A 25,928-nucleotide genomic window follows, 5' to 3' on the forward strand; every position below is an offset into this window, starting at 1 on the left:
AGCTGTATCACCAAACATGTCTTAGATAGCATTGTCTCTGGCTGTGTTTTAGTGTGGTAAATTAGTTATCATTGAATTACAACTCAACTGGAAGTCGAAAAGGGAGACAGGAGCCAGGTGAAGAAGGGGCAGTGAGTGCGGACGCCTGGTGGGGAGAGAGGGAGAGGCACACCTGGGGTTGAAAGGGGACTCAGGTGCATGTGCCCAAGGGGAGGAAAGACCAGGACTGAGGAAGGGAGGAGTGATCAGATTAGATCAAGAAGGAATTTGGCAACCCGTTAATACCAGATTTTTGACATAATTCTGAGAACCATCTGGAGTCACTGGGAATTTTATTTCCAGCAGGGCACTAGCAAGGAAGAGCCTTTTGCCGATTCTGTGGAAAATGGCCTGGAGTGAGGCAAGATGGGAGGCAGAGATGACGGCAGGAGCCTAAAAGTTGCATGGTGGGGGCCCCTATTCCAAGTGGCTTTTGGTTAAGGTGATCTAGGTGAGGGAGAACTAGTGCTTCTGGATCCTTAGGCTCTTCCAGTTGGTAGTGAGCACTCCCTATTGAGATCTCTACAACATTTTCAGATAAAAGCCACTTTGAATGGGCTTAAAATATGGCTTAATTGCACTCCCACAGAGTAGGTAAATGTCAAAATGAAAATATAAGTTAGCTCACCATCTGTTTGAAATTTTTAATATTAAAAAATGGGCTATTTCCTCCACTCTGACATGTAAGAGTGGTTTATTTTTTGTGTTTGTTTTGACTTTCATCCTTAGAGACAGCTGGGTTGCTTTCAATTCCAAACACAGTGGAAGAAGCAAGAGAAGACTTGCTGAATAGATGGCTCTGAAGGTGAGAATCTATTTACAATGGGAATCAGCTGTACTCGGCATAATTCGGGAGGAACATGCCAGCAAGTCCTCAGTGCAGAATAAGCACAGATGGAAGACTTTGTTCATGCTCTACACCCAGTGAGGTCTGAACCAGTCATGGAAAGATGGCATTACGCTTTTCACCAACCCTGACTAGATAAATCCCAGGGTAAGTGGGTGGCCAGCCAGCTGGGTAGGGGGCTGAAGTGAAAGGAGATTCTATGGAAAAGGTGTGGAAACCAGAAAGAAGCGTAGGAGTTAGCAAAGGATGTGCCCAGCTCCCATTCAAACGCTTCTGTTCAGCTCATCTGTTCAGTCCGAAATACTGCAGAAAAGCAGTGGAAATGGCCTTTCGGTAAGGCAGGAATGAGGATCTGAACAAATTTCCAATAAGATGGATGTCAGGCAGGTTGCTCTTAGAAGTATATTTCCTTGCTTGCAAATATAACAAAACCAATGATAGGAGACACATCAAAACCAAGTTGTAGAGTCAGGGGCAATAATCCCCCAAACTGATGTGATTCAAGAGTAGATTTGCAGGATGGGGAGGAAGAATCCATGAAGACATAGTATTCAGGACTGCTTTTCCTAATCAACAATACAACTTTAATTAAGATTTAATTAATATGAATTAAACACAACAAAACCAGTTTCTCAGTATTTCTGCGCATCCTGTCACTTTTCTGGCATCTCCCCTCCCCACCCCCAGTTTAAATCCCTCTCTGTCAACGCCCTGAGGCTCAGGTTCTCAGCCTTACTCCCTGACAGCCAAGCCTAGTAGTAGTAGTAGTAGTAGTAGTGGTAGTAGTTCATGGCCCCTAGAAGCTTTCCTGATCTGCCCCCTTCTTCTGGTGGGGCCAGATGTTAGAGAACCTCCCTTTATCCCCTTCCTTTTCGGAAGAGACATGGATGTCCTAATTCTACTTAGGATGTCCCCAAATGGAGAGCCACTTGTTTGGTAATTTACTAACTGGTACACTGGTTTCTCCATTTTTATGGAGAAAGAGAAAGGTGGGCCATTTTCTCTAAATTGATTTAATGTACAAATATAATACATGCATACCCTAAATCTAAGAAAATCGCTCCAAATAAGTTGTGTTTGAAAATGTTATGTCTACTTAAAATTTAATATTAGAGTTAACATAATCCCCTGCCCATCTCCTACCCCTTATTGATAACCACAGTTCGTAGCTTGGAGGCAAATTCTTACTTGACTTTTTTCTTGTCCTGTTTCTGTATCTGCAACCCTATAGAGTTAACACATGTACTTTTTTTTTGTTTTGTTTTGTTTTTAAACAAAAATAGGTCCAGGATGTCAAGAGATAGGCAGATGAACCAACATAAAAAATAAAAACAGCTGTTATAATGAAAGACAAGAGAATCTACAACCGTTTAGCCATAACTTTGACATCTAAAAAGCTTTGAAAATTTTTGTAATTCATTACTTTGGTGATAAAATCTGTCTGGGCAGACAGGAAGCTAATTACAGTCTTTATCCCATTCAATGTGAACATTCAGGTGTTTCACTGCAGAAATGTTAATGTCATTGCATGGGAGGGGGCTGCCCTGGGTCTGGCGGGGGGGGGGGTATATGCACTAAATTCAAAATAACTTAAATTCCATACATATGGAAACCCAAAGTCTTCAGATAAGAGATCATGGACCTGTGTAAGTTGCAAACTCCCTTCTCTAAAGACTTTGTTTCCTTAGACTCCTTGACAATATTCTCCTCTGGTTTTCTTCCTACCTCCTTAGAAGTTTCTTTCTCTGTCACCTTTGCTAGATTTTCCTCCTCCTCTTCTCAGTCTCTGTAAGTCACAGTCCCTGTTCTCAACCCTCACCCCCATGTGATCTCACTCAGTTCCAGGGCTTAAGTACCCAGGGCACAGGAATGTCTCCAGAACTGTCTGCAGCCAGCTTACCCTGTGGGGACAGTGCCTATTCGAGATGTGAATGTCTAATATACTTATGGCTAATCAGCATATTAACAAATCCCAGATCAAATTTTTGCTATTTTTCTTCAATTTCATTCCTATCTTAGTATTTCCCACTTTAGTAAGTAGTCCTTGCTCTTAGACTTGAGGAATAAATAGAAATGTCCTAGGCATCTATTACTATAATCTTCTTTATCTTAATTTTTTTTATTTCTCACAATTAAAAAAAAATCTGATTATGGTTCATATTCTGTTGTTTCTGTGCTATACTGACAGCTTTCCTGGTTTTCCTCTATGTCCTTCTGCCACCTTCTCCACAGCAGGGTCTTTAATACTGTATTCTGCTCCATTATTTTTAAATTTTAAAAGTTAAAGTAATATGTCAAATACAGTTAAAATAATATTATAAAGCTTAAATGAAAAAGAGCATTCCTTCCTACTTGCAAGTCCTGCCTCCCAGGAACAACCATGTTCAGGTCTTTAAGCTAATGACTTCTGATGTTTATCTTCATATTTTTAAATAACATCAAAATATGACTACTTCATATGTTTTCAATTTTTAAAACGTATACATTTAAAATTCTTTAAATTTACATTTATTTTTACTTTATTTGAAAAGCAGAGACAGAGAGAAAGAAAGAGATATGAAAGACAGAGATTTTCCATCTGCTGAGTCACTGCTCAAATGCCTGCGACAGTCAGGGCTGGGCCAGGCCGAAGCCAGGGGTTCAGAACTGAATCTGAGTTTCCCATGTGGGTGGCAGGGACTCAGGTACCTCAGTCATCACCTAACACCTTCCAGGTGCACATTAGCAGGAAGCTGGATCATAAGTTGAAGAGTCACTGCTCAAACCCATGTACTCCAGTACAGGCTATGGCTATGGCTATGGCAAGGCTATGGCAAGGCTATGGCTCTCAACTGCTGTGCCAAATGCCTCCTCCTACTTTTTTAATACATATTTATGGGTGCCATGTGTTGTTTCTACATATGTATGCATGTCATAACATCCAAGCAGGATAAACATCTCCTTAAATATTTAATATTTCCTTACAGTGAAAACATTCAAAATCCTTTCTTCTAGTTTTTTTTTTTTGATACACAGTACATTATCTATAGTCAATCACCTTACTGTGCAATGAACACCAGAATATCTTACTCCTATCTAATGTAAATTAGTACCTGTTAATCGAAATATCTGTATCCCTCCCTTCCCCTACTCTTTCCAGCCTCTGGTAACCACCATTATACTCCTAACATCTATTAGATCAACTGTTTTAGAGTCTACATATGAGTGAGATCATTCAGTTTCTGTGCTTACGTCACTTAACATAATGACCTCCGGTTCCACCTGTGCTTCTGCAAATGACAGGATTTCATCCAGTTTTGTGGCTGAATAATATTCCATTGTAGATATATACCCCATTTTCATTGTCTATTTATCAGCTGATGGATATGTAGATTGTTTCCATTTTTTGGCTATTGTGAATAGTGCTGTAATAAGTATGGCAACGCAGATGTCTCTCTGACAGATGATTTCATTTTTCACCCACTAGTAGGATTGCTGGATCATATGTAGTTATATTTTTAGCTTTTTGAAGAATCTTCACACTGTTTCCCACATCGGCTGTACTAATTTACATTATCTGTTTTTTTAAATTTTGAACATGACCTATTGACTTCACAGAGTGGAAGATGAGTGTTTAGTTTCCTATACCAAATCCCAACAGATGCTTCTCCCCAACCCCCATAGGCAATTGATATTTTTATCATAATTTTTTAGCCAAATCAATTATTATGTTTAAATATATAAATATTATGCACTCCTGAGCAATATGGAGTACTATACTTATATTTCACTTTTTTAAAAAAAGATTTATTTATTTTGAAGGTTTACGTTATAGAGAGAGTTATCTTCCATCCTCTGGTTCACTCCAAGATGGCTGAAATGGCCAGTGCCAGACCAGGCCAAAGCCAGGAGCTTCATCTGGGTCTCCCACTCGGGTGGCAGGGGCCCAAACACCTGGGTCATGTCCACTGCTTTTTCCCAGATCATTAGCAGGGAGCTAACCAGTGCCACGTGGGACACTGGCATCGCAGGCAGCAGCTGTTCACCCACTACACCACAGCACCGGCCCTCTGTTTCCTTTCTTGAGCAGGTTTCATCTAGAGGCATCACCTCATTACTTATCTGCTTAGTTTTCTAGGAGTTGTTTACAGATTTCACAGTAAACTCACAGAACTGTAAATATCCTATCAACAGGTTCAAGCACTCCAGGCAGTCTATTCTGCTCCACTTCATCCTTGGAGACACATTTCTAAGAACACTGTCCTGCTCAGCATGCACAGTTCTCTGTTGCACTGCTGCAGGCCCAGCACTTCTTCCTACCTCATCTTGGGGAGTCCTTCCACTTCTCTCCTGTGTTGGAACCCTTATTTCAAGATTCCTGAATCTTCTTTCTTAGTTATCCCTTCATTATGGTGTCTTATGCCTCTAATAGCTTTCTGAGAAGGGCTGCAAGAAAAGTATCATTTTTGCAAAAATATCCTAATTTGATACTGAAAACTTAATCATTTGGTAGGATACACAATTCTAGGCTAGAAATAATCTTCTTTCAGATTTGTCTTCTATTTTCTACAGTTGCTGTTAAGAATTCTCATGCTGTTTTGATTCCTGATCCTTTAATTACTGGCTGGTCCTCTTTCCTTCCCCTCCCCCACCCAAGCTTTTAAGTACTTTGGTTTATTCTTTTTTTTTTTTCTTTTTTTTTGACAGGCAGAGTGGACAGTGAGAGAGAGAGAGACAGAGAGAAAGGTCTTCCTTTGCCGTTGGTTCACCCTCCAATGGCCTCCGTGGCCAGCGCGCTGCGGCCAGCGCGCTGTGGCCAGCGCACTGCGCTGATCAGAAGGCAGGAGCCAGGTACTTATCCTGGTCTCCCATGGGGTGCAGGGCCCAAGGACTTGGGCCATCCTCCACTGCACTCCCTGGCCACAGCAGAGAGCTGGCCTAGAAGAGGGGAAACCGGGACAGAATCCGGCGCCCTGACTGGGACTAGAACCTGGTGTGCCGGCGCTGCAGGCGGAGGATTAGCCTATTGAGCCGCGGCGCCGGCCTTCGTTTATTCTTTGGGTGTTGACATTTCATTCTAAAGTGCCTTGGTGGGGCACTTGCACCATGATGGGTGGTCATATCCTTTATGCTGGATACACAGTGGACCATTCAGTTCTTGGAGATACCCTTGAATCAGTTCCTGGATAGTTTCTTCCCCTACATTCTCTCTCTTTCTGGAACTCCTACCACTGGGGTATGAGATTTCCTGCACCAATCCTCTGATTTTCTTCTCTCCATGGCTTTGCTTTTTGCTTCTGCTTTCTGGGAGATTTATCATTTAACCTACATTTTTTTTTCATTTCAGCCTTTACATTTTTAAAATTCATTCTTGTTATTCTTTCATAGCCTCCTACTCATGTTTAATGGACACAGTATCATCTGTTTTGATCTCAGATTATTAACTCTATTTTTTCCAGAAGCTCTCTTTTGTTCCCTGAATGGTTTCGTGTTTGTTTTTTTCTTTTTTTTTTTTTTTTTTTTTTTACCGGTTTATGGTTTTTTAGTCCTTCATACTACAGAAGCTTCATGTTTAAAAATGAGTCTCCAGAATGTTAACAGACACTCTGTGTTCCTGGATAGGGTTTATTGGCTGGTATGCTTCTGACTATACAGTTTGGCCATGGATACAACCGTTTCATTAGGATACCCCCCTGTAAATGTCCATAGGCGTCATCTTTCAAGGCAGTTCATTTCTCCAGGGAGGGTTTCCAGTCCTGGCTACTGATATATAAGCCTGCTACCAGTGTTCTGGGACACAAATGTGTGACAGGAACTGGGGGAGGGGGTCTCACCACTTAATACACAGATTTTCTCTGTGGTTCTTGCTTCATACTGTACTCTGTTTTCTTGTGTCCTCAGGTTTTGTGCCTCTCTCATGCAGTTTGCTAGTGAATGAACTTCTGGTATCCTGCCAAGATGGTAAGTAGAGGCTGCCTGGGGACCGGGGAGAGCCACTGTGTCGCTCCCCCTCTTCGTGGAGGAACGACACAGGACCCTGCGCTGTTCTTTCGTCTGCTCGGCCCTCCCCGGGTTTGCTGCTGGTTCTTCCCGGGTTGGCTACTATCCCTTCCACCTCCGTGGAAGGGCAGTTCCCCCTGGCCACATTCCCCACTTCCGCAGGGGAGCGGCACACCGCCGGCCGGCTCTTCTCGGGGGCTGCACGGGTTCCCTTAGATGTTCCCCATAGATGTTCCTGGTGCATGCCGTCTCTCTCCTCCTTTATAGTCCTCCTCCGCCAATCCTAACTCGGCTGCCCACACGCCGAGTACGCTGCTCTCCTCCAATCAATAGCAAGTTCTACAGTTTATTAGTTGAACTGGAGGCAGCTGTGCGGAAGCTGTTTACTTCTCTCCCAGCGCCATATTGTGGGAGAGCAGATGCATAGAATAAGTCTTAATTCCAGTAACTCAGTCTAGTCCGGTTGCTCCCCACACCACTGAGGCTCTCTCTGTTCCTGTTACAATCTTTCAAATAGTCCTGCCCTCAGCTCCACTCTCTGTCCCTCCTTCAGAAGTGTTTGAGGTCTCTGATTCCTGAGTCTCTCCTGTTCACATGGTTTGGCTCGCTCCTTTTTGGATCCCCCTAAACTCACCCCTGCAGGCATTAATTTTCAATATTCTGCTGAGTTCAGTTACCTCCTAGATACTTGCTTTCACTTTTCCAAAACTTTGTTGATATATTTTTCATCTACTGTTAATTCTTGTTCTCTTGATCCTTATGGATGATTGCCACTTCATTTTTAAAAATTTTCTTGAAGATTTATTTATTTGAAAGAGAGGGAGAGACAGAGAGAAAGAGATCTTTCATCCACTGGTTGACTCACCAAGTGGCTGCAATGGTCAGGGCTGTGCCAGGCAAAGCCAGGAGCCTGGAACTCCATCTATGTCTCCCACGTGGGTGGCAGGGGCCCAAACACTCAGGCTATCTTTTACTGTTTTCCCAGGTGCGTTAGCAGGGAGTTGGATCCAAAGTGGAGCAGTAGTGACCAGAACTGGCACTCGAATGGGATGCCAGCCTTGATTATTGCCATTTTTGTGGTAATGGGATAAAGTAGATAGAAATGTATGTATTCAATTCTCCATGTTTAACCCAGAGCACTATTTTCTACTTTTGAGTATCTTTTATCTTCATTACATGGCTATTGGGACTATGGAATTTAAACCTTATATTCCCTTTCCCCCTTACTGATGGTCTTAGAACGACAAAAATACCCAACTCTTTGTCCTGGTTTTCCTGTGGTGGTTGTATGAAAGCTATTTTTCTTTTCTTCCCTCCCTTCCTTCCTTCCTGCCTTCTCTCTCTCTTTCTCCCTTCCTCATTCTTGCTCTCTCTTTTTAAATGTACCCCATTCTTCCTCTGGATCATAAGGCCTCTAACAGTGGAGCTACAAGATCTTAACACGACTCACATGGAACTGGGGGAACAGAAAACAGGCATTAGGAAGCAAGCACTGATTCATTTTAACTACTCGGTTTTAATGATAATATGCTTTTCTCTTACATACTAACTTTCTCTTCTTTCTCCCTCTTTTTGTTCCATTTTTTTAAATGCATGTGTCTTTCCCCAGAAGAATTCTCAGAGGCTTCCTTGTTGACATTTACATTCCAATGCAGTTTTATTTTCCATTTTCTTTCTTCTTATTGACCTGTTGCCTTTTGTTGCCTGTCCTTGTGACCCTTGTTGTTTCTGTGTATTCTCTCCAATAATCCCGGCTCCACTTAGGAAGGCCCACTTTGCCCCTAAGAAGCTTTGTTTGGCTTTTCTCTTAACCTTGAGAACTTTCTTCATACAATTAAAAACAAAGTCCAACCACTTTTTGGCGTCTTGAAAGGAACAGGACTTTCCTTCCCTTAATTAACCTCCTTATTAGACCATTAATTTATCTCTATTCTGTTGGGAATTTGTTCTCCACTTAAATGCAGCTTTCCTTCTCCAGAACTCGAGAAATTTCAAGTGTCTGGAATGCATGATCAAAAATTTAGTGCTTTTTACTTTACAGATTATAGTTTCGATTTTTTCTGGCTCATAAAACCTATCACTTTTATTGGCTCATTTCCTATTTTTATAAGCATATTCTGGACTTTGGCATGCTTAGCCAGCGAAGTAGCCTTAATTATTTACTCTTACAGTTCAGCTCTAATTATGTAACTAAGAAGTGAGACTTTGGTAGCTTCTAATGGAAAATCTAGCTTACTCTCTCCCCACTAATGGAAATCACCCTCCAAAACATATCCTTCATTTTTGTTTTTGAGAAGATCCATTTCACCTTCTAGAAATGATTCATGATTATTTATATATCAGTAAAATAAAATGGTACCAGATATTGATATCTTTAAGAAGTCCACATTTAAAAAATAGAACTTCACTTCTAAGCAGTTTCCTCTTACAGCTAACAAGCAGAAGGAGCTTTGTGCTCATTAGTTGTGAACGACTTCTTGTTGTGAACAATGTCTCGTCTCAACAAGAAATCCACTCTTCACTTTTGGCCTAGTGCCTCTTGCTAAAATCACCTCCAGAGGTCTAGTGACTGGAGCCTTTGAAGTGACCCTCAGTGATTCCCCACCCTTCTGACAGTCACACGCTGTGCAGTCATTTCACCTTGAGTGATGAGCAGAAGCCAGCAGAGGCAATGAGAGGCTACTTCTAAGATGAAGTTACAAAGTGTGGCTTCTGTCTCGGCATGCTCTCTTTCAATCTCACTCCCTTGCTGGCCCCAGCGGGAGTCAGTGGTCACACTGTGAGCTGTTCTGTGGAGAGAGCCATGTGGCAAGGAACTGAGGGAGGCCTCTGGCCAAGCCAGAGACTCAGTCCTATAGCCTGTGTGAAAACGATTCCTTTCAGCACCACATAAGAGAGCCTGGAAGCCAGCCTCTGCTGGAGGAGCCTCTGGATGAGACTGTAGCCGTGGTGAATGATGAGATACCCACCTTGTGAGATTGTGAGCCAGGGACAACCAGCTAAGCCACACTGATTCCTCACCCAGAAGAGCTGTGAGATAATAAATATTTGTTGTTTGAAGCCACTGAATTTGCGGTGAACTGTTGCATGGCAATAGATAATTCATATAGGCACTTTAAAGGCAAATTTCCCAGCTTTTCATTCATGCTTTTTATATATTACATTTCTGTTTAGGTCTTTCTTTCCCCCTGGATGTTAATTTAATTGCCTGTGCAAGGTTTATTTAGAATCTTCTTTGGGGGTAGGCATCTGGCCTAGCAGTTAAGATGCCCATGCGCCAAATCAGAGTATCGGGGTTCAATAGCTGGCTCTGGCTCCTGACTCAAGTTTCCTGCTAATGAAAACCCTGAGAGGCAGCAATGATGGCTCAAGCGATTGGGTCTCTGCCACCCACGTGGAAACTAGAATTGAGTCCACCAGCTACCAGCTTCCCTGTTTCAGTTTGGTCCAACCTTGGCTGTTGAGGGCATTTGAGAACCAGCAGGTGGGAGCTTGCTCTCTTTCTCTCTCTGCTTCTCAAAAATAAATTCTTCTCTGAAAGCAGAAGTAGCAGTTGTCAGTCTGTTTATAATCACACCACCAGAGCCTACACCAAGCACAGTGCCTGGCACCGAGATAGACGCTAACATTTTTTCTTAATTTAGTCCTTCTTCTTTTTTTTTTTTTTTTAAATTTATTTACTTATTTGAAAGTCAGAATTACAGAGAGAGAGGAGAGGCAGAGAAAGAGAGAGAGAGGTCCTCCATCTACTGGTTCACTCTCCATTTGGCCGCAATGGCCGGAGCTGTGCTGATCTGAAGCCAGGAGCCAGGAGCTTCTTCCAGGTCTCCCACATGGGTGCAGGGGCCCAAGGAGTTGGGCCATCTTCTACTGCTTTCCCAGGCCATAGTAGAGAGCTGGATTGGAAGTGCAGCAGCCGGGACTAGAACCAGTGACCATATGGGATGCCAACACTGCAGGCTAGTGGCTTTACCCACTACACCACAGTGCCAGACCCAGTTTTTCTTTTTTCTACTCATCCTAGTTTAGAAGTTCTCTCTCAGAGCTGGTGCTGTGGTGCAATGGGTTAAGCCATGGCCTACAGCACCAGTGTTGCATTTGGGTACCAGTTCAGGTCCTGGCTTCCCCACTTCCAATTCAACTTCTCTACTGGTTTGCCTGAGAAAGCAGCAGAGGACGGCCCAGGTGCTTGGGCCTTTATACCCATGTGGGAAACCTGGAAGAAACTCCTGGCTCCTGACTTGGCCTGGCCCAGTCCCAGCTGTTGTGGCCATTTGGAAGACCTCTCTCTGTGTCTTTCCCTCTCTCTGTAACTCTGCCTTTCAATAAATTAATTAATTAATTAAATAAAATTAAAAAAATGAAGTTATCTCTCGCTTTCTTTTTTACCTACATTTCAGCATTTAGACCAGCTGGTCCAGAGTCTAGCTGCCTTGACCTTTCTCTCCTTGAACCTGCTGTCCCTCCTTTAGAACTTCAACACTGCTGTCTCATCTCTCTCTCCCTCAGGGTTTCTCCAGTGGAGTTGAGTCAGTGTGCTCTTCCACCCTACCCTTGTCTGGACTGCTGATGTGGCTCCCTTATTGTTGGAGCCTGTGCCACTATGCTCCAACATGAGACGCTCAATCATTTGACTCCTTAGCCATCTGGCAGGGTAAGTACTGTGCTTATTTGGTTTTGTTTTTTGTTTGCTTGCTTGCTTCTTGTTGAGGCCTGGAGATGCTGAGTGCTAATCATGAGGTCATCTTAAAACTTAAAGGCAAAATCTCTAGAACTCAGGTTTCCTGAAAGAGGAAACATTATATTTCATTTTTGGAAATTCAATTTGAATCCTGGTTCTACCAAGCTGTATGACCTTACGGAAATTATTTCACCTTCTTCAATCCGTCCCTTGTCTATAACACATATATATTTTTTATTTTTTATAAGGGTTGTCTTAGGTATTATTACCATCATTTTAAAAGACTTATTTATTTATTTGAAAGTCAGAGTTACAGAGAGAAAGGGAGAGTCAGAAAGAAAGAGATCTTCCATCTGCTGATTCACTCTCAAGATGGCCACAATGGCCAGGGCTGGGCCAGGCTGAAACCAGGATCCAAGAGTTTCAAATAGGTATCTCACATGGGTGGCAGGGGCCCAAGCACTTGGGCCATCCTTCATTGCTTTTCTCAGACCATTAGTAGGGAGCTGGATTGGAAGTGGAACAACTAGGACACAAACTTGCCATTATGGGAAGCTGGTGTTACAGGTGTGGCTTTGCCTGCTCTATCACAACCCCAGATCCAGGGATTATTATTTAAAAAAATTTATTTATTATTTGGGGGTTGGCGCTGTGGTATAGTGGGTAAAGCTGCCCCCCCACCCGGCAGTGCCGGTATACCATAGGGTGCCATTTTGAGTCCTGGCTGCTCCACTTCCTATCCAGCTCTCTGTTATGGCCTGGGAAAGCAGTAGAAGATGGTCCAAGTGCTTGCACCCCCTGCACCCACATGGGAGACCCAGAAAAAGCTCCTGGCTCCTGGATTCAGATTGGCCCAGTTCTGGTTGTTGCTGCCATTTGTGGAGTGAACCAGTGGATGGAAGAACTCTCTCTCTGTAACTCTTTCAAATAAAGAAAGGCAGAGCAGGAGGGAGGGAAAGTCTTCCACCTGATGGCTCACTTCTCAAATGGCTCCAATAGCCAGGGCTGGGCCAGGCTAAAGCCAGGAGCTAGGAATTCCACACGGGTCTTCCACATGGGTGGCAGAGGCCCAAGTTCTTGGGCCATCTTCTGCTACTTTCCCAGGTGCATTAGCAGGGAGCTGGATCAGAAGCAGAACAGCCAGGACTGGAGTCAGCATTCTGGCATTGCAAGTGGCAGTTTAACCTGTTGTGCCACAACACTGGACACTTAAGTACTATTATTGATCCAGTATTTTGTCCATGCCATAGTTTATATTTATAACTCATTGCAGTAAGTGTACTTCCTACCTATAATAATTATATAAACTTTCTATTTTGAATGATAATTTAAATGTAGCAAGAATATAATATTCTTTTTTTTTTTTTTTTTGACAGGCAGAGTGGACAGTGAGAGAGAGAACAAGAGAAAGGTCTTCCTTTTCCATTGGTTCACCCCCCAGTGGCCGCTGCAGCCGGTGCTGCAGCCGGCGCACTGCGCTGATCCAAAGTCAGGAGCCAGGTGCTTCCTCCTGGTCTCCCATGTAGGTGCAGGGCCCAAGCACTTGGGCCATCCTCCACTGCACTCCCTGGCCACAGCAGAGAGCTGGACTGGAAGAGGAGCAACCGGGACAGAATCCGGTGCCCCAACTGGGACTAGAACCCGGTGTGCCGGTGCTGCAGGCGGAGGATTAGCCTATTGAGCCACGGTGCTGGCCATAATATTCTTAATAATCAACAATTGTTAATAATCAATACTGATATTAGTACTTTTCTTTGATTTCTTTATTAAGATGCCAATAATGGGGGCTGGCATTGTGGCACAATGGGCTAAACCAGTGCCCGCAATGTTGGCAACCCATATGAATACCGATTTGATTCCTAGCTGCTCCACTTCTGATCCAGCTCCCTGTTAATATGCCTGAAAAAGTAGTAGCAGATGGCCCAAGTACTTGGGCCCCTGCCATCCATGTGGGAGACCCAGATGGAGTTTTCAAGTTCCTGGCTTCAGCCTGGCCCAGAACCAAATAATTGTGGCTATCTGGGAAGTGAATTAGTGAATAGAAGATTGAGATCTCTCTTTCCCCCTCCCTTCCGTCTCTCTCTCTCTCTCCCCCTCCCTCTAACTCAGCCTTTCAAATAAATAATATGAATCTTTTTTAAAAAGATGCCAATAAAACCAACAAAGATATGATTTCTTCCTAACATTCAGAATTTGCCTTGATTTGCTATCCTGTAATAAATGGGATCAAATATTATAATGTGACATGATGTTGGTGATTAGAGAAGAGAGTAATTGTTCCACTATTTTTTAAGTGCTTAGGAGTTCAGAAGTAACATTTCATTAGAAAACAGTTTTCAAGTCAAAATAAGCCTACTCCAGTTTAAATAAAAATATTGTTGAAATAATCATTCACCTTGTAAGTTTAGGTTGACAGAAAGTAAAACCCTAAAGTAAAATTTATTTAAAATACATTGTCCACATTTTTTTAAACCTAAGCAGTAAATGTTCTCAAAGTTTCTTTGGCAAAGACATAGAACGAGACATAATAAATAAACATTCCTAGTCTTGTGGGATATAAGTAGTCATTTGCAAAAGAACTGGGAGCTGAGGGCACTTCAGACATTAAGCAGCTCATGTCCAGAGAGGTTAGGTGAGTCTTGGCAAGGACAGAGCCAGGATATGGTCCCAGGTCCAGGACTCTTCCATGACATCAAGCTACTATTCATGTTTTTATTTGCTTAGAAAGCATGTGCTCTTTCCATAATTGCAAAGCTATCATCATCTGCTCCCTACCTCTTCCTGGGACTGGTTAAACTGCTGCATCAGTTGTGTCTGTGCCAGCATTACTTTTTCCAGTTCATCTGACTTCTGTTGCATTTCCTTCCGTAAGTCTTCTGAAAGTGAATCATTACTGTCAACTTCCTTCTTCAAGCGAGACTCAAATTCTGCAACCAAACTTTTAAGGTTTTCAATTTCTTTTGCCTTTGATTCAGATTCTGTAGCGTATCGGATATGGGATTCATGGAGTTTTTCTTCAAGATTGGTCACTTCTAGCCTTAGATCCCTTGTAGCGCCTGCGATTAAGTCAGATATCTGTAAGATAAATCTCTCATTAGTTTGTAGACAACAGACTCTAGGTAACCACAGAGTTCCTATGGTTTTTAAGAGGTTTATTCTAATTAATCAGTGTACCCTGTAATCAGATGAAAACAAATCCTCTGATGTGTGGGCCTTCAAGATTTTGAAAGTTAAGACAAACTTTTATTTTTCCATCTAACAAGGTCTCACATTATTCACTTGGGTACACTTGAAGATAGATACATCTCTGTGACTGTATTGAGCTACTAAGGACATCTCAAGTCTTGACAAGCAAATCAGGGGCCTGTCTGTGCCTAACTAGGGAGTTTTAGGAACCTCAAAATACCTGATGCTTGGAGATGCAGAGAGAACATCACAGTTATACTCTACTTATGCCATACCAACATGCTTTCCTTCAACAAGATTGTTTTTTCTTTCTTATATACACTGGAACTGTGCATTCTAGAGTAGCAGTGCCCAACAGAAACTTTCTTTGATGATAAAAATATTCTGTGCAATTCAGTAATGATGGACACTAGCAATATGAGGCTAGTGACAGTGATATGCTGGCAAATGTTTAACAACTGACTCTCAAAAAAAAAAAAAAAATCCCAAGTCTGTATCTGATTTCTGTGGTATAAATGTGATCTCACTGATCAGTAAGTTGGGAAGAGATATAAATAACAGCTCTCAAAAGCCAGTATTGGCTACTTGAAATATAGCTAGTTTGGTTAAAAAATGAATTTTAAATTTCATTTAATTTTAATAAACTCAATGGACATATAAGTAGTCACATGTGGCTACCATAATGGACAATACAGTTCTTGAGAATACTAGAATACTTAGAAAATATACTGCCTCTGAAGGTGGTCCTTCTATATAATTAAATTAGAAAATAATTTGGAGTAGCTCTTCCTCATCACATGAGGTCTTTATAAGGGAAAAGACTGTTTTCTTTTTTTCTTAAACAAAACAACAGAAAACAAAAGAAGAGCAGAGCTGCTTCTGATGAAACATATCCTTATTACTCACACTACTGATATTGTCATATTATAAATATTAGCACAACAAGAAGCTAACCCACAAAAAAATCTGGAAAACATTCATAGACCAAAGTCCCCAGGATGTTGTGAACAATTATTTAAAGGGTTGTGTATCCAAAATTTGTTTCAAATGTTAATTTACATATGGAATAGCTTTTGCAATAAATATATTCACCACAAATAGTAATTTTATGAATTAACATTCTGCTACCTTCCATTAGTTCAGGAGGGAAGGGGGTCACTGCTAAGTCTGAATGGTGGTTTCCATCACCCAGAGGAGAGCTGACACTCAAACAGAGCAAGGCAGTCTTGGAAGAAAAGGCTCACACAGCCACACATATGTTTTGTTTTTAATAAATGGAGTCAACATTTAAAAATCAGGAGATTTCATTTAACAAAATTAGGACTAAGGACTTCTCTTGAGAAACTCTTAACATCTGGCAAGTTCAAGCTTGTTGTCTGCATTCCTCTGCTGATGGGTTCCTGAGCCACCCAGGGCTGCAACAGGAGTCAAAGGTGAAGGGGAGACTCAGCAGAGCCTGGGGTGCCAAGGGCCAGGAAGTGAGAGGTGAGAACCAGTCTAGGGGAGGGAGAACCTCAGATGAATGGGGGCTCCAAGCTCACCACACATGCTTCATTGTCCTGCTAGGAACTCACATAACACAAATGCAGAGATGAAACTATTAATAATTTCAAGGTAGCATCTGAAGAGCATTAAATACAAAGCACAAGGCCTTTTTGAGAGTGGGGCCCCATGGTACTGCTATGGTCATACATCCAACTAGCTGGTTGTGTGCTATTCATAATGAACTCTTGAAATGATTGTGCCATATCTCCTTTACACAAATACAGAGACTATTAGGTCTCATCTGCTGCTTAATTAACATGGGCTCTTAATAAGTTTATTCAAAATATGATTTCTCCACTGAGTGTTGATTAATATATACACATACAATTTAAGTCCTGTAAAAATAGGAGAACTTTAAGAAAAACTTAAATTATATTTGAGGAACTCTATTTAAGAAATTAGGGGGGTATGATTACACCTAAAAATATTTCCCTAGGGGAGGTCCTTGTGACATAACACGCTCACATCCCAGTGCCAGGGACAAGTCCTGGAGACTTCACTTCTGAGCCACCTTCCTGCTGGGAAGCAGCAAGACCATGGCTCAAGTACTTGGGTCCCTGCCACCCACTTGGGAGACTGAATGTTTGCTCTTGGGTATGGTGGGCATTTAGGTAGTGAATTAGTGGGTGGAATCTGTCTTTCAAATAAAAAAAATAAAAATTTCCCTCTTCTTTCAAAGCCGTATAGAACTGAAAATATCTGCAGTTAAAAAGGATATGTTTTAGTTATTGAGACATTTTTAATTATGTAAAATACCTGTCTTGATGTTGGATATTTGCAATGTTGGACTATCCAGCCATGCTAATTATTGATCATAGATTTTACGCTGTTTTAAAAATAAGTTTATTCTAGTAGAAAAAAATCCATTCATATCTGGTTTGTACACTTGTACAACTTATTTCATTTATCCACTCTGGAGACCAGCCACATCATTTTACTTGTGTGGCTAAAATCAAGGCATGGTGACTGCGAAGAAAGCTACCAAAGTTATAAAGACTGTAGTGTTCTTAGGAGGAAATATCCAGTATTTGCAGTTTCAAACATATATAAATGATGACGAACAGCATAATTATAGACCTTCGTTTGTAGTTCTTCTTGTTCTTTCTTGTACTTCTGGATTATTTCTTGGTGCTTTTCTTTTTCAATATCAAGTTCCAGTTTCGCTTCTTCCTTAAAGAGAAGAGCTTGTTCCTCAAATTCAACTAAATGTCGGGCTCTTTCCTTGGCAAGTTCAGCTTCAATCTGGAAAACAGTATTTAACACACTATTAAATCATTTTACCTTAAAATAAGTACATTGATTTTATTTTCAGACTCTAATGTGTTATAATTGTAACATTAAATTTTTAATTAAACTATCTTAAAAATTCTAGTATTAAAAAATTCTGACTTAGAATTAACCTTGAGCTAAACAGTCCAAGGCTTTCTAAGACCTTCTGAAACCTGAAAAGTAAGTAGAGGTTAGAACTATGTATGTGACAGTTTTCAGAAGTACTAAAGTAGTCATTTCTACTTAAATGACTAAAAGCTTAGTCATTTATATTGTAAACTCAGTCCTTCCCAGCAGACTATAAAGGAAAAAAAAATCCTACAGTTCTTGAGGCGTTTATATTATGTTCAGGTGAAAATTCAGAGGGGCTACAAGATACAATGATGATTTTTCAAGTGACTGTTTCTTGATGGAGGTTGTAGAATGTATTGGATTCACAGATAATCATTTGAATGTGATGGAGGCTGGGACGATGACTCAAGGAAAACATAGTGTCTCCTGTATCCATGTTTTGACTTAGAATCACAATGCTAGAAGGGAACTTAGAAACCTCCTAGTTTAGTCTTTCAAGCTTCCGTGAACTGTGAAAAGAATAAACAAGGACTTTGGATTCAGGTGGAGTTGAGTTTAAATCCTGGCTCTAAATTTTGGCCCTGTCACTTGCTAGCTGTGTGATCTCAAGTTTGTGGCAGTAACCTCCCCTGGTGGGGTTATGACTGGTTCCCTTGAGGGTCATCATGTGGATTAAATGAGCTGGGGCATTTGTGTAAAGCTCTAGCACACGCAGGAACTCAACAGTCAGTGGGGGCTACTTTCACGCTCCAGCCCTTCTGTGTTCCCCACAGAATCCATAGCAAATGACTGCGGTGTGCCTCACACCTCCAGAAACCATAACTCACTCCTTCCCCAGCAGGCGCTCCCATTCTCAGCACTAAGCCTTAGGCAGTGTTGCCTTCAGTTAAGCCAACATCTCCCTCCATATGGTTTTTGCCCATTGATTTTGGCTCTGCTGCAGGAGCAAGAGAGAGAACAAAACTATGAGTGCTGGCGTCACTCACTCCTAGGACAAGAGAAGGGATACCAGGGATAGGCAGGTTCTAGTTTGCATTATGCCCAAGGTGGGGGTAAGTGCCAGGTAAATTGGGACATTTATCTCTCCCCCTTTCTCCGACTGACCAAATGTGTGATCCTGGTCATTAAAAGAAGGAACCATGCCACTTGAGTTTCTCAAGGAAAAACTGAAACCAGGGTATCAGGACATAGAACGTTTGGTAAGAAAGTTTGCACCAAGCCTTTTAAATTAAATAAAAGGCAGACAGATGATCAGCCCCAGTGTGGAGTCAATTAAATTCTTTTTGCATCTGGGAGAGGACTGAACATTTGTCCCAAGGCTAAGTAATTATGTTTAGTCTCAATGCAAGAAGTTATTCTGGCTCTCTCAAAATAAATTTTTGAATTGTTTGGGTGAAATTTGACTAAGGATCTTTTATGAACATTGTAGAATTATTCAGATGAGCTGTTCTCAGACTCTGAAGACACAGAGAGTATTTGAAGCAGTCAGAAAAAAGAACAGGGGCCAGCTCTGTGGCACTGTAGGCGCCAGCATCCTATAGGGGTGCGGTTTGAGTCCTGGCTGCTCCACTTCTGATCCTGCATCCCTGCTGATGGCCTGGGAAAGCAGTGGAAGATGGCCCAGGTTCTTGAGCTGCTATACCTGCATGGGAGACAAAGAAGGAGCTCCTAGCTCCTGTCTTCGGATCAGCTCGGCTCTGGCCTCTGCAGCCATTTGGGGAGTGAACCACAGCATGGAAGACCTCTCTATCTGTAACTCTGCCTCTCAAGAAAATAAATAAATCTAAACAAAAAACAAACAAATAAAAAAGAATAGACACTGTTCTGAATATAAGGTACTTACATCCACTTGCCTCCTGGTAGCCATTTAGACAACCCACAGGTGTCTCCAAAAACCTGTATGGTTCAGAAATCTCAATATAATGCCCTCTTCCCAAGCCAATTTTTCTCCAAGCTCCTCTCCATGTCAGGATACAGCACCACCACCATCCATCTAGTCACTTCAGTCAGTAACTAAAGCATTATCAGTCACACCTTACCCTCCACACCCAACCAAAGATGACTTGACTCTATCCATTTGTCTATATCTTCCACAACCCTAGTCCTGGCCACTGTCACTTCCTGACCCACCTCCTTTTGCTACTCTGGCTTCTCTCCAATCTGTGCTATACACAGCACAGTATTCTTTACACATTATAACTAGATTATTTTGTTCTTAATAGTTTCTCAATGCATTCATATAAAATAAAGACTCCTGTACATGATGTGCCCTTGTGTGAACTGACAAAGCACTCCTTCTTTAGATGGAAACCAGTCTCATGCCAGGTGCAGACCTCGGTGAACAGAGCGCAGGTGAGACTCCAGCTCCCTTTCTTCCTATGACCCAGCTCTTGTGCAACCCAAACACTGGATATGGCAGCCGTGCATTCCCTAGCCTGACATCTACTACTTCCCCTGCAATCACTGTGCTTCAGTCAGTGATAAGTCAGGAACATATGAAAGGAGAGAATCAAACACCAAACATGTGGGAAAGTTGGAAGGTCTAACCTTAAGGGTTAATACTCCACAAGATGTTCTGACTCTATTTAAAAAAAAACAACTTTAAGATTTTTGGAGAAACTCAAGGAAAGTGTATAATGAGGTATGAAACTATCAAATGTTTAAAACAAACTCATGTGGTTAATTGGTAGAGTCTAACAGCTAATTCAAAACAAATAGACCTTTCAAAAATATATAACTTCTTAAATTAAAAGAATGAGAATGAATATAAACTAGGTTAGACAGGACAAATTGTAACATAGGTGACAGAAGGAACTTTTTTTTATTACGGAGAAGAAGTCATTTGAGAAATCAGTGGTATCTCCTGCTGTAGATGAAACAAAGGAAACATTCAAGGAAGAAGGGTAATGGCGCCCAGCCTGCATGTGGACAATGTTCTCTTCTTGCAGGAGGCAAGCAGATTGTCTTGCCTCTGAATTATTCCTGGCACTACTGCAAGGAAAGGGAGGGAAAAGCAAGGAATATATGGAGGGTGAGAAGGAAAAAGCACTGCAGAGGGGGAAAAGTGATTGACTATTCCTGGTTTGGTTTTTAATTTGCACCAGGGAAAAAGATGGGATTTTCAAACTTTTAGGGAAGCTGCAATGGGAAAAGAAGAGCCGTCTGAATGTGTTGACACTATAGTGCCCAAAGTTGGGACTACTGGTTCCTTCATCTGAGTGGTTTGAATAAAATGATGAGCCCACAAACAAAATAATTAGCCTAAGGAGTATAGTATTTGCCACTGAGAAGATGAATTCATTCCAAATTATTGTGTCCATGTTACTTATTTTTATTTTTTTATTTTTTGACAGGCAGAGTGGACAGCGAGAGAGAAAGACAGAGAGAAAGGTCTTCCTTTGCCATTGGTTCACCCTCCAATGGCCGCCGCAGCCGGCGTGCTGCTCCGATGGCTGGAGCCAGGTACTTATTCTGGTCTCCCATGGGGTGCAGGGCCCAAGCACTTGGGCCATCCTCCACTGCACTCCCTGGCCACAGCAGAGAGCTGGCCTGGAAGAGGGGCAACTGGGAAAGAATCCGGCGCCCCGACCGAAACTAGAACCCAGTGTGCCAGTGCCACAAGGCGGAGGATTAGCCTAGTGAGCCCGGCGCCGGCCCATGTTACTTATTTTTAATATTTATTTTATTTACTTGAAAAGCAGGCAGAGAGAGAGAGAATATTTTTTATCAAGATAAAAATTGGGTTACTCCCCAAATGCTTGCAAAAGCCAGGTCTAGCCCAGGCCAAAGCTGGAGCCCAGAACTCAATCTACATCTCCCATGTGGGTGGTAGGGACTGAATTTTTTTTTTTTTCCCTCCCTCTGGTCGGGCGTTGCAAACCCAGACCCACTTTTGCCCCCGGGACTGAATTTTTTTTAAGATTTGTTTTATTTATTTGAAAGGCAGAGTTACACAGAGAGATAGGAAGAGACACACAGAGAGAGAGGTCCTCCATCTGCTGGTCTACTCCCTAAATGGCTCCAATGGCCAGGGGTGGGCCAGGCTGAAGCCAGGAGCTGGGTCTCCCACATGGGTGCAGGGGCTCAGGCATCTGGGCTATCCTCAGCTGCCTTCCTATTAGCGGGGAGCTGGATCAGAAATGGAGCGGCCGCGACTCCTGCTACACCACAACATTGGCCCCAGGACTGAACTTCTTGAGCTATCACCCACTGCCTCCCAGGATGCAGAGTAGGAAGCTGGAATCAGGAGCAGAGCCAGGACTGGAACCCAGTCACTGCCGTATGGGATGTAGGTGAACCAAGTAGTGTCTTAACTGCTATGCCAAATGCTATTGCATGTTGATAGGAGCTGTTAGTTTAAGACATGTTGGCTTTCAGGACTTATGTTTATACAAAATAAATGAATTGGTGATAGTGTATGTATATATATCTATATATATAAAGCATAATCACTTTATAAAATAATAATCTTGATAATCATGAGGCAATTCCTCTTAGAAAAGTTTAAGTAATATATGAGTTCAAGAGTTGCAAGTAGTAAAATCAGTTGTGTACACTTTCAGGTTTTAATTATTTTTGGTTTTTATTTATCTACAGTCTCCTCTAGCTCAAATTCCATCTCCTTGGTAAAGGTTTCCTGATGACTCTAGAACTTGTTGAACATTGCCCTTGTTTAATTCCTTTTGTTTTTGTTGTTCAAATGTATCATTAGATTTTATAAAATCTGTAATTAATACTGACGTACAAAGTGCTGTCTCTTCACTGGTTATTTTCCAAGTGAGAACTCTGTGTTTGAGTTTGTTATTACCATCTTCTGTTGATGAGGCTAATCACCATGTTATAACATAATCACTTATTGCATAATACCTTCAAAACCAGTGGGAATTTCGGATTCCAAAGAAAGAATCAGATCATTTATTTATATTTGATCTGTCAATGCCATTTTTGAAAATATTTCTCCTAAAAATAAATTATTCTATTTTCCAAAAGTTAGAAAAAATTACTGTTTGAAAACAAACGCTTTAGTTTATTTCTGTATTAACTACTGAAAAAACATATCATATAAGTAGATGTTTATTCAATATATAGAATTTGCAGTAAAAAAAACCCAATGCTAAGGGATCGGAATATGTGGTTGTAGGTCACGTCCTGCCAAGAACTGTCTGAAGTTACGGTAGAAGGTGAAGAATGTTCACTGGGTGCATAGAAACTCTGGAGGTGTGGTACAGAACAATCTTCATATACATATTCATTTAATTATTACAACTCTAAAAACATAAGGTAATATGACCGTAATTCCCGTTGTCTAGATTAAGAAACGGGCCTAGTGAGGTGAAGTACCTTCACAGGATGATAGAACTACTACAGGTAGAGAGGGTGCACACACTCAGAGCTTCTGGTGAGTTCTACAGCTCAGCACGTATAGTTTTTCCAGGTAACCTGTCCCCCCACATGTCTATACAGCAGAGTGGCTAAGCATGTGGACTTGTATTTATTTGGTCTCAAAGTACCTGGTAATTTTCCAGAGACTTTTGGCTAATGGTTCCTAACTTAATTCCATTTATGACAAGAATCCTTCTAAATTTATTGGGACTTATAACACAAAATATGTTTTGGTAAATGTTTCATGTACACATGAAAAGAATGTACATTTTGCTGTCAAATAGAGAATTCCATAAATATTAATTAGGTCAGGGTTGTTACCAGTGTTTGTTACTATATCTCCTAAAAAGACATGATTTTACCACTTTCTGTAGTTTACAGCTCTATTGAATGTCAGGCTAGTCTTCTGTCAGTTAGTGAGAGGAATACTGGTATGTCAGACTCTAAGGGTAGATCTGTCTTTTTCTCTTGCAGTTGCGTCAGCTCTTGCTGCATGTGTTTCTATGCTGTCACTAGGAGAATGAACACTTAGGGTTATTATGTCCTCCTGGTGAACCGACCTCTTAGTCTTTATGAAATGACCTTCTTTATCCCCATTAATATTCTCAACATTCTGATTTATTTGCTCTGAAGTCTACTTTTTCTGATGCAAAATAACTACTCCAGCTTTCTTATGCTCTGTGTTAGCATGTTATGTCTTTTTTCATCCTTTACTTTTAATCTACTTGTATCCTTATGTTAAAGGATATTTTTATAGGCAGGGTCTTGCATTTTTATCCAACATGAAAATCTCTGCCTTTTGAATGGGGATATTTAGACCAGAGTACAGCAACTTATGGCCCACAGATTATATTCAACCATGCCTATTCAATACCTATGCCTGCTGTTTTGCTAAAATGGCAGATTTGAACGCTATGATAGAGTCCCACAAAACCAAAATATTTACTGACAGGTATTTTATAGAAGTTTGCTGACCCGTGGTTTAAACCATTTACATGTAATGTGATTATAGATATAACAAGCTTTAAATCTGCTATCCTTTTTTTTTTAAAAGTTGTATTTATTTATTTGAAAGGCAGAGTTACAGAGAGGCAGAGGCAGAGAGAGAGAGAGAGGTCTTCCATCCACTGGTTCACTCCCCAGATGGCGGCAACAGCCAGAGGTATGCCAATCCAAAGCCAGGAGCCAGGAGCTTCTTCTGGGTCTCCCAAGCATGTGCAGGGTCCAATGACTTTGGCTATCTTCTACTGCTTTTACAGGCCATAGCAGAGAGGTGGATTAGAAGTGGAGCATCCGGGACTTGAACCAGAGCAGAATGGGGCTTTAACCCACTGTACAACAGCGCCAGCCCCTAAATCTGCTGTCTTTTAACTTGTTGTCTATTTGGCCCATCTCTTCTTTTTGCATTTATCTCATTTACTGGTTTATTGGCTCTCATTTTTCTGTTCTTCTGGTTACTTTAGGGTTATAGAATGCATCTTTAATTTAATACAACCTAGATATGTTACCAAATGTCCTATATAGCAATCTCACAGTCAGTATAAAACTTAGCATGGTTCAACTTAAAATTTTCAACTTTATGGTGGTGCAAAAATGACATGCTTTCACTAGGAAACATACTTTGAATGCTGATCTTTTCCCAGGATAGTGTTGCAGAATAACTATTGGGTTTTTCACTTTCAGTCTTCCAGTATGGTAGTCAACAAATTATTTGACGTTTGGTACTTTATTGTAAGATGGACTTTGAGTTGGATGATCTTGCCCAACTGCCGGGCTAATATGAGTGTTCTGAGCATGTTTAAGGTGGGCTAAACTGTCATGTTTGGAAGGTTAGGTATATTAACTGCACTTTGGACTTAACATTTTCTTTTTAATTTTCTTTCTTTCTTTATTTTTTATTTTTATTTTTTTTTTGACAGGCAGAGTGGACAGTGAGAGAGACAGAGAGAAAGGTCTTCCTTTGCCGTTGGTTCACTCCCCAGTGGCCACTGTGGCCGGCGCACTGCGCTGATCCGATGGCAGGAGCCAGGAGCCAGGTGCTTTTCCTGGTCTCCCATGGGGTGCAGGGCCCAAGCACCTGGGCCATCCTCCACTGCACTCCCTGGCCACAGCAGAGAGCTGGCCTGGAAGAGGGCAACCGGGACAGAATCCGGCGCCCCGACCGGGACTAGAACCCGGTGTGCCGGCGCCGCTAGGCGGAGGATTAGCCTAGTGAGCCGCGGCGCCGGCCACTCTTTCTTTATTTTTTAATTTCTTTTTTCTTTTTTTGACAGGCAGAGTTAGACAGAGAGAGAGACAGACAGAGAGAAAGGTCTTCCTTTTTCCGTTTGTTCACCCCCCAAGTGGCCGCTATGGCCGACGCCAGGTGCTTCCTCCTGGTCTCCCATGGGGTGCAGGGCCCAAGCACCTGGGCCATCCTCCACTGCACTCCCTGGCCACAGCAGAGAGCTGGCCTGGAAGAGGGGCAACCGGGACAGAACTGGTGCCCCAACCGGGACTAGAACCCAGGATACCAGCGCCGCAGGCGGAGGATTAGCCTAGTGAGCCGCAGTGCCGGCCAGAGCTTAACATTTTCAGCTTCCAATAGGTTTACAATTGGAGGTAATCCATGGTTAAGTAATCCCATAGCACATCTGTACTTCGTTTATCTCCTCCCAGCTGTTGTGCTATTGTTATCATATATTTTATTTCTCTATGTAGTAAATATCACTTCAGATTATTATTTTTCATTTATTCAATTATATTTTAAAGAAATCTGAATAATAATAACCCATGTATTACCCACATTTTTTCCATTTCTGGTTTTCTACATTCCTTTGTTTAGATCTGGCTATGTTCCTCTCTATAGATCTGTTTCTATCTGGCATAATTTTCCTTCAGACTAAAAGACTTTTAATATGTCTTATATCATCAGTCTGTTAGTAATAC

At 41.7% G+C, this 25,928-nt stretch overlaps 1 protein-coding gene and 1 long non-coding RNA gene across 12 annotated transcripts in view; one reads left to right on the plus strand and one right to left on the minus strand.

Moving 5' to 3' along the window:
* The window catches only part of LEKR1 (leucine, glutamate and lysine rich 1), a 221,482-nt gene that overhangs the window by 10,464 nt on the left and 185,090 nt on the right, over positions 1 to 25,928 (minus strand). For 10 of the 11 annotated variants that reach the window (XM_051818730.2, XM_070072606.1, XM_051818732.2 and 7 more), the window contains 2 exons: positions 17,355 to 17,519; positions 14,322 to 14,621 (listed from right to left, as the gene is read on the minus strand). In XM_051818730.2, coding sequence (XP_051674690.2) covers positions 14,322 to 14,621; positions 17,355 to 17,519 — 465 coding nt within the window. Of the gene's footprint in view, positions 1 to 9,834; positions 9,896 to 14,321; positions 14,622 to 17,354; positions 17,520 to 25,928 lie in introns of all 11 variants that reach the window. The other variant, XM_051818734.2, reaches the window with a different exon arrangement.
* LOC138849352 (uncharacterized) lies at positions 646 to 12,489 on the plus strand. The gene is made up of 3 exons (XR_011388100.1): positions 646 to 844; positions 6,767 to 6,826; positions 11,375 to 12,489. It is a non-coding gene; the product is annotated as an uncharacterized lncRNA (long non-coding RNA).

Source organism: Oryctolagus cuniculus, chromosome 4 (assembly GCF_964237555.1).
Source record: "Oryctolagus cuniculus chromosome 4, mOryCun1.1, whole genome shotgun sequence".
NCBI classification, from domain to species: Eukaryota; Metazoa; Chordata; class Mammalia; order Lagomorpha; family Leporidae; genus Oryctolagus; species Oryctolagus cuniculus.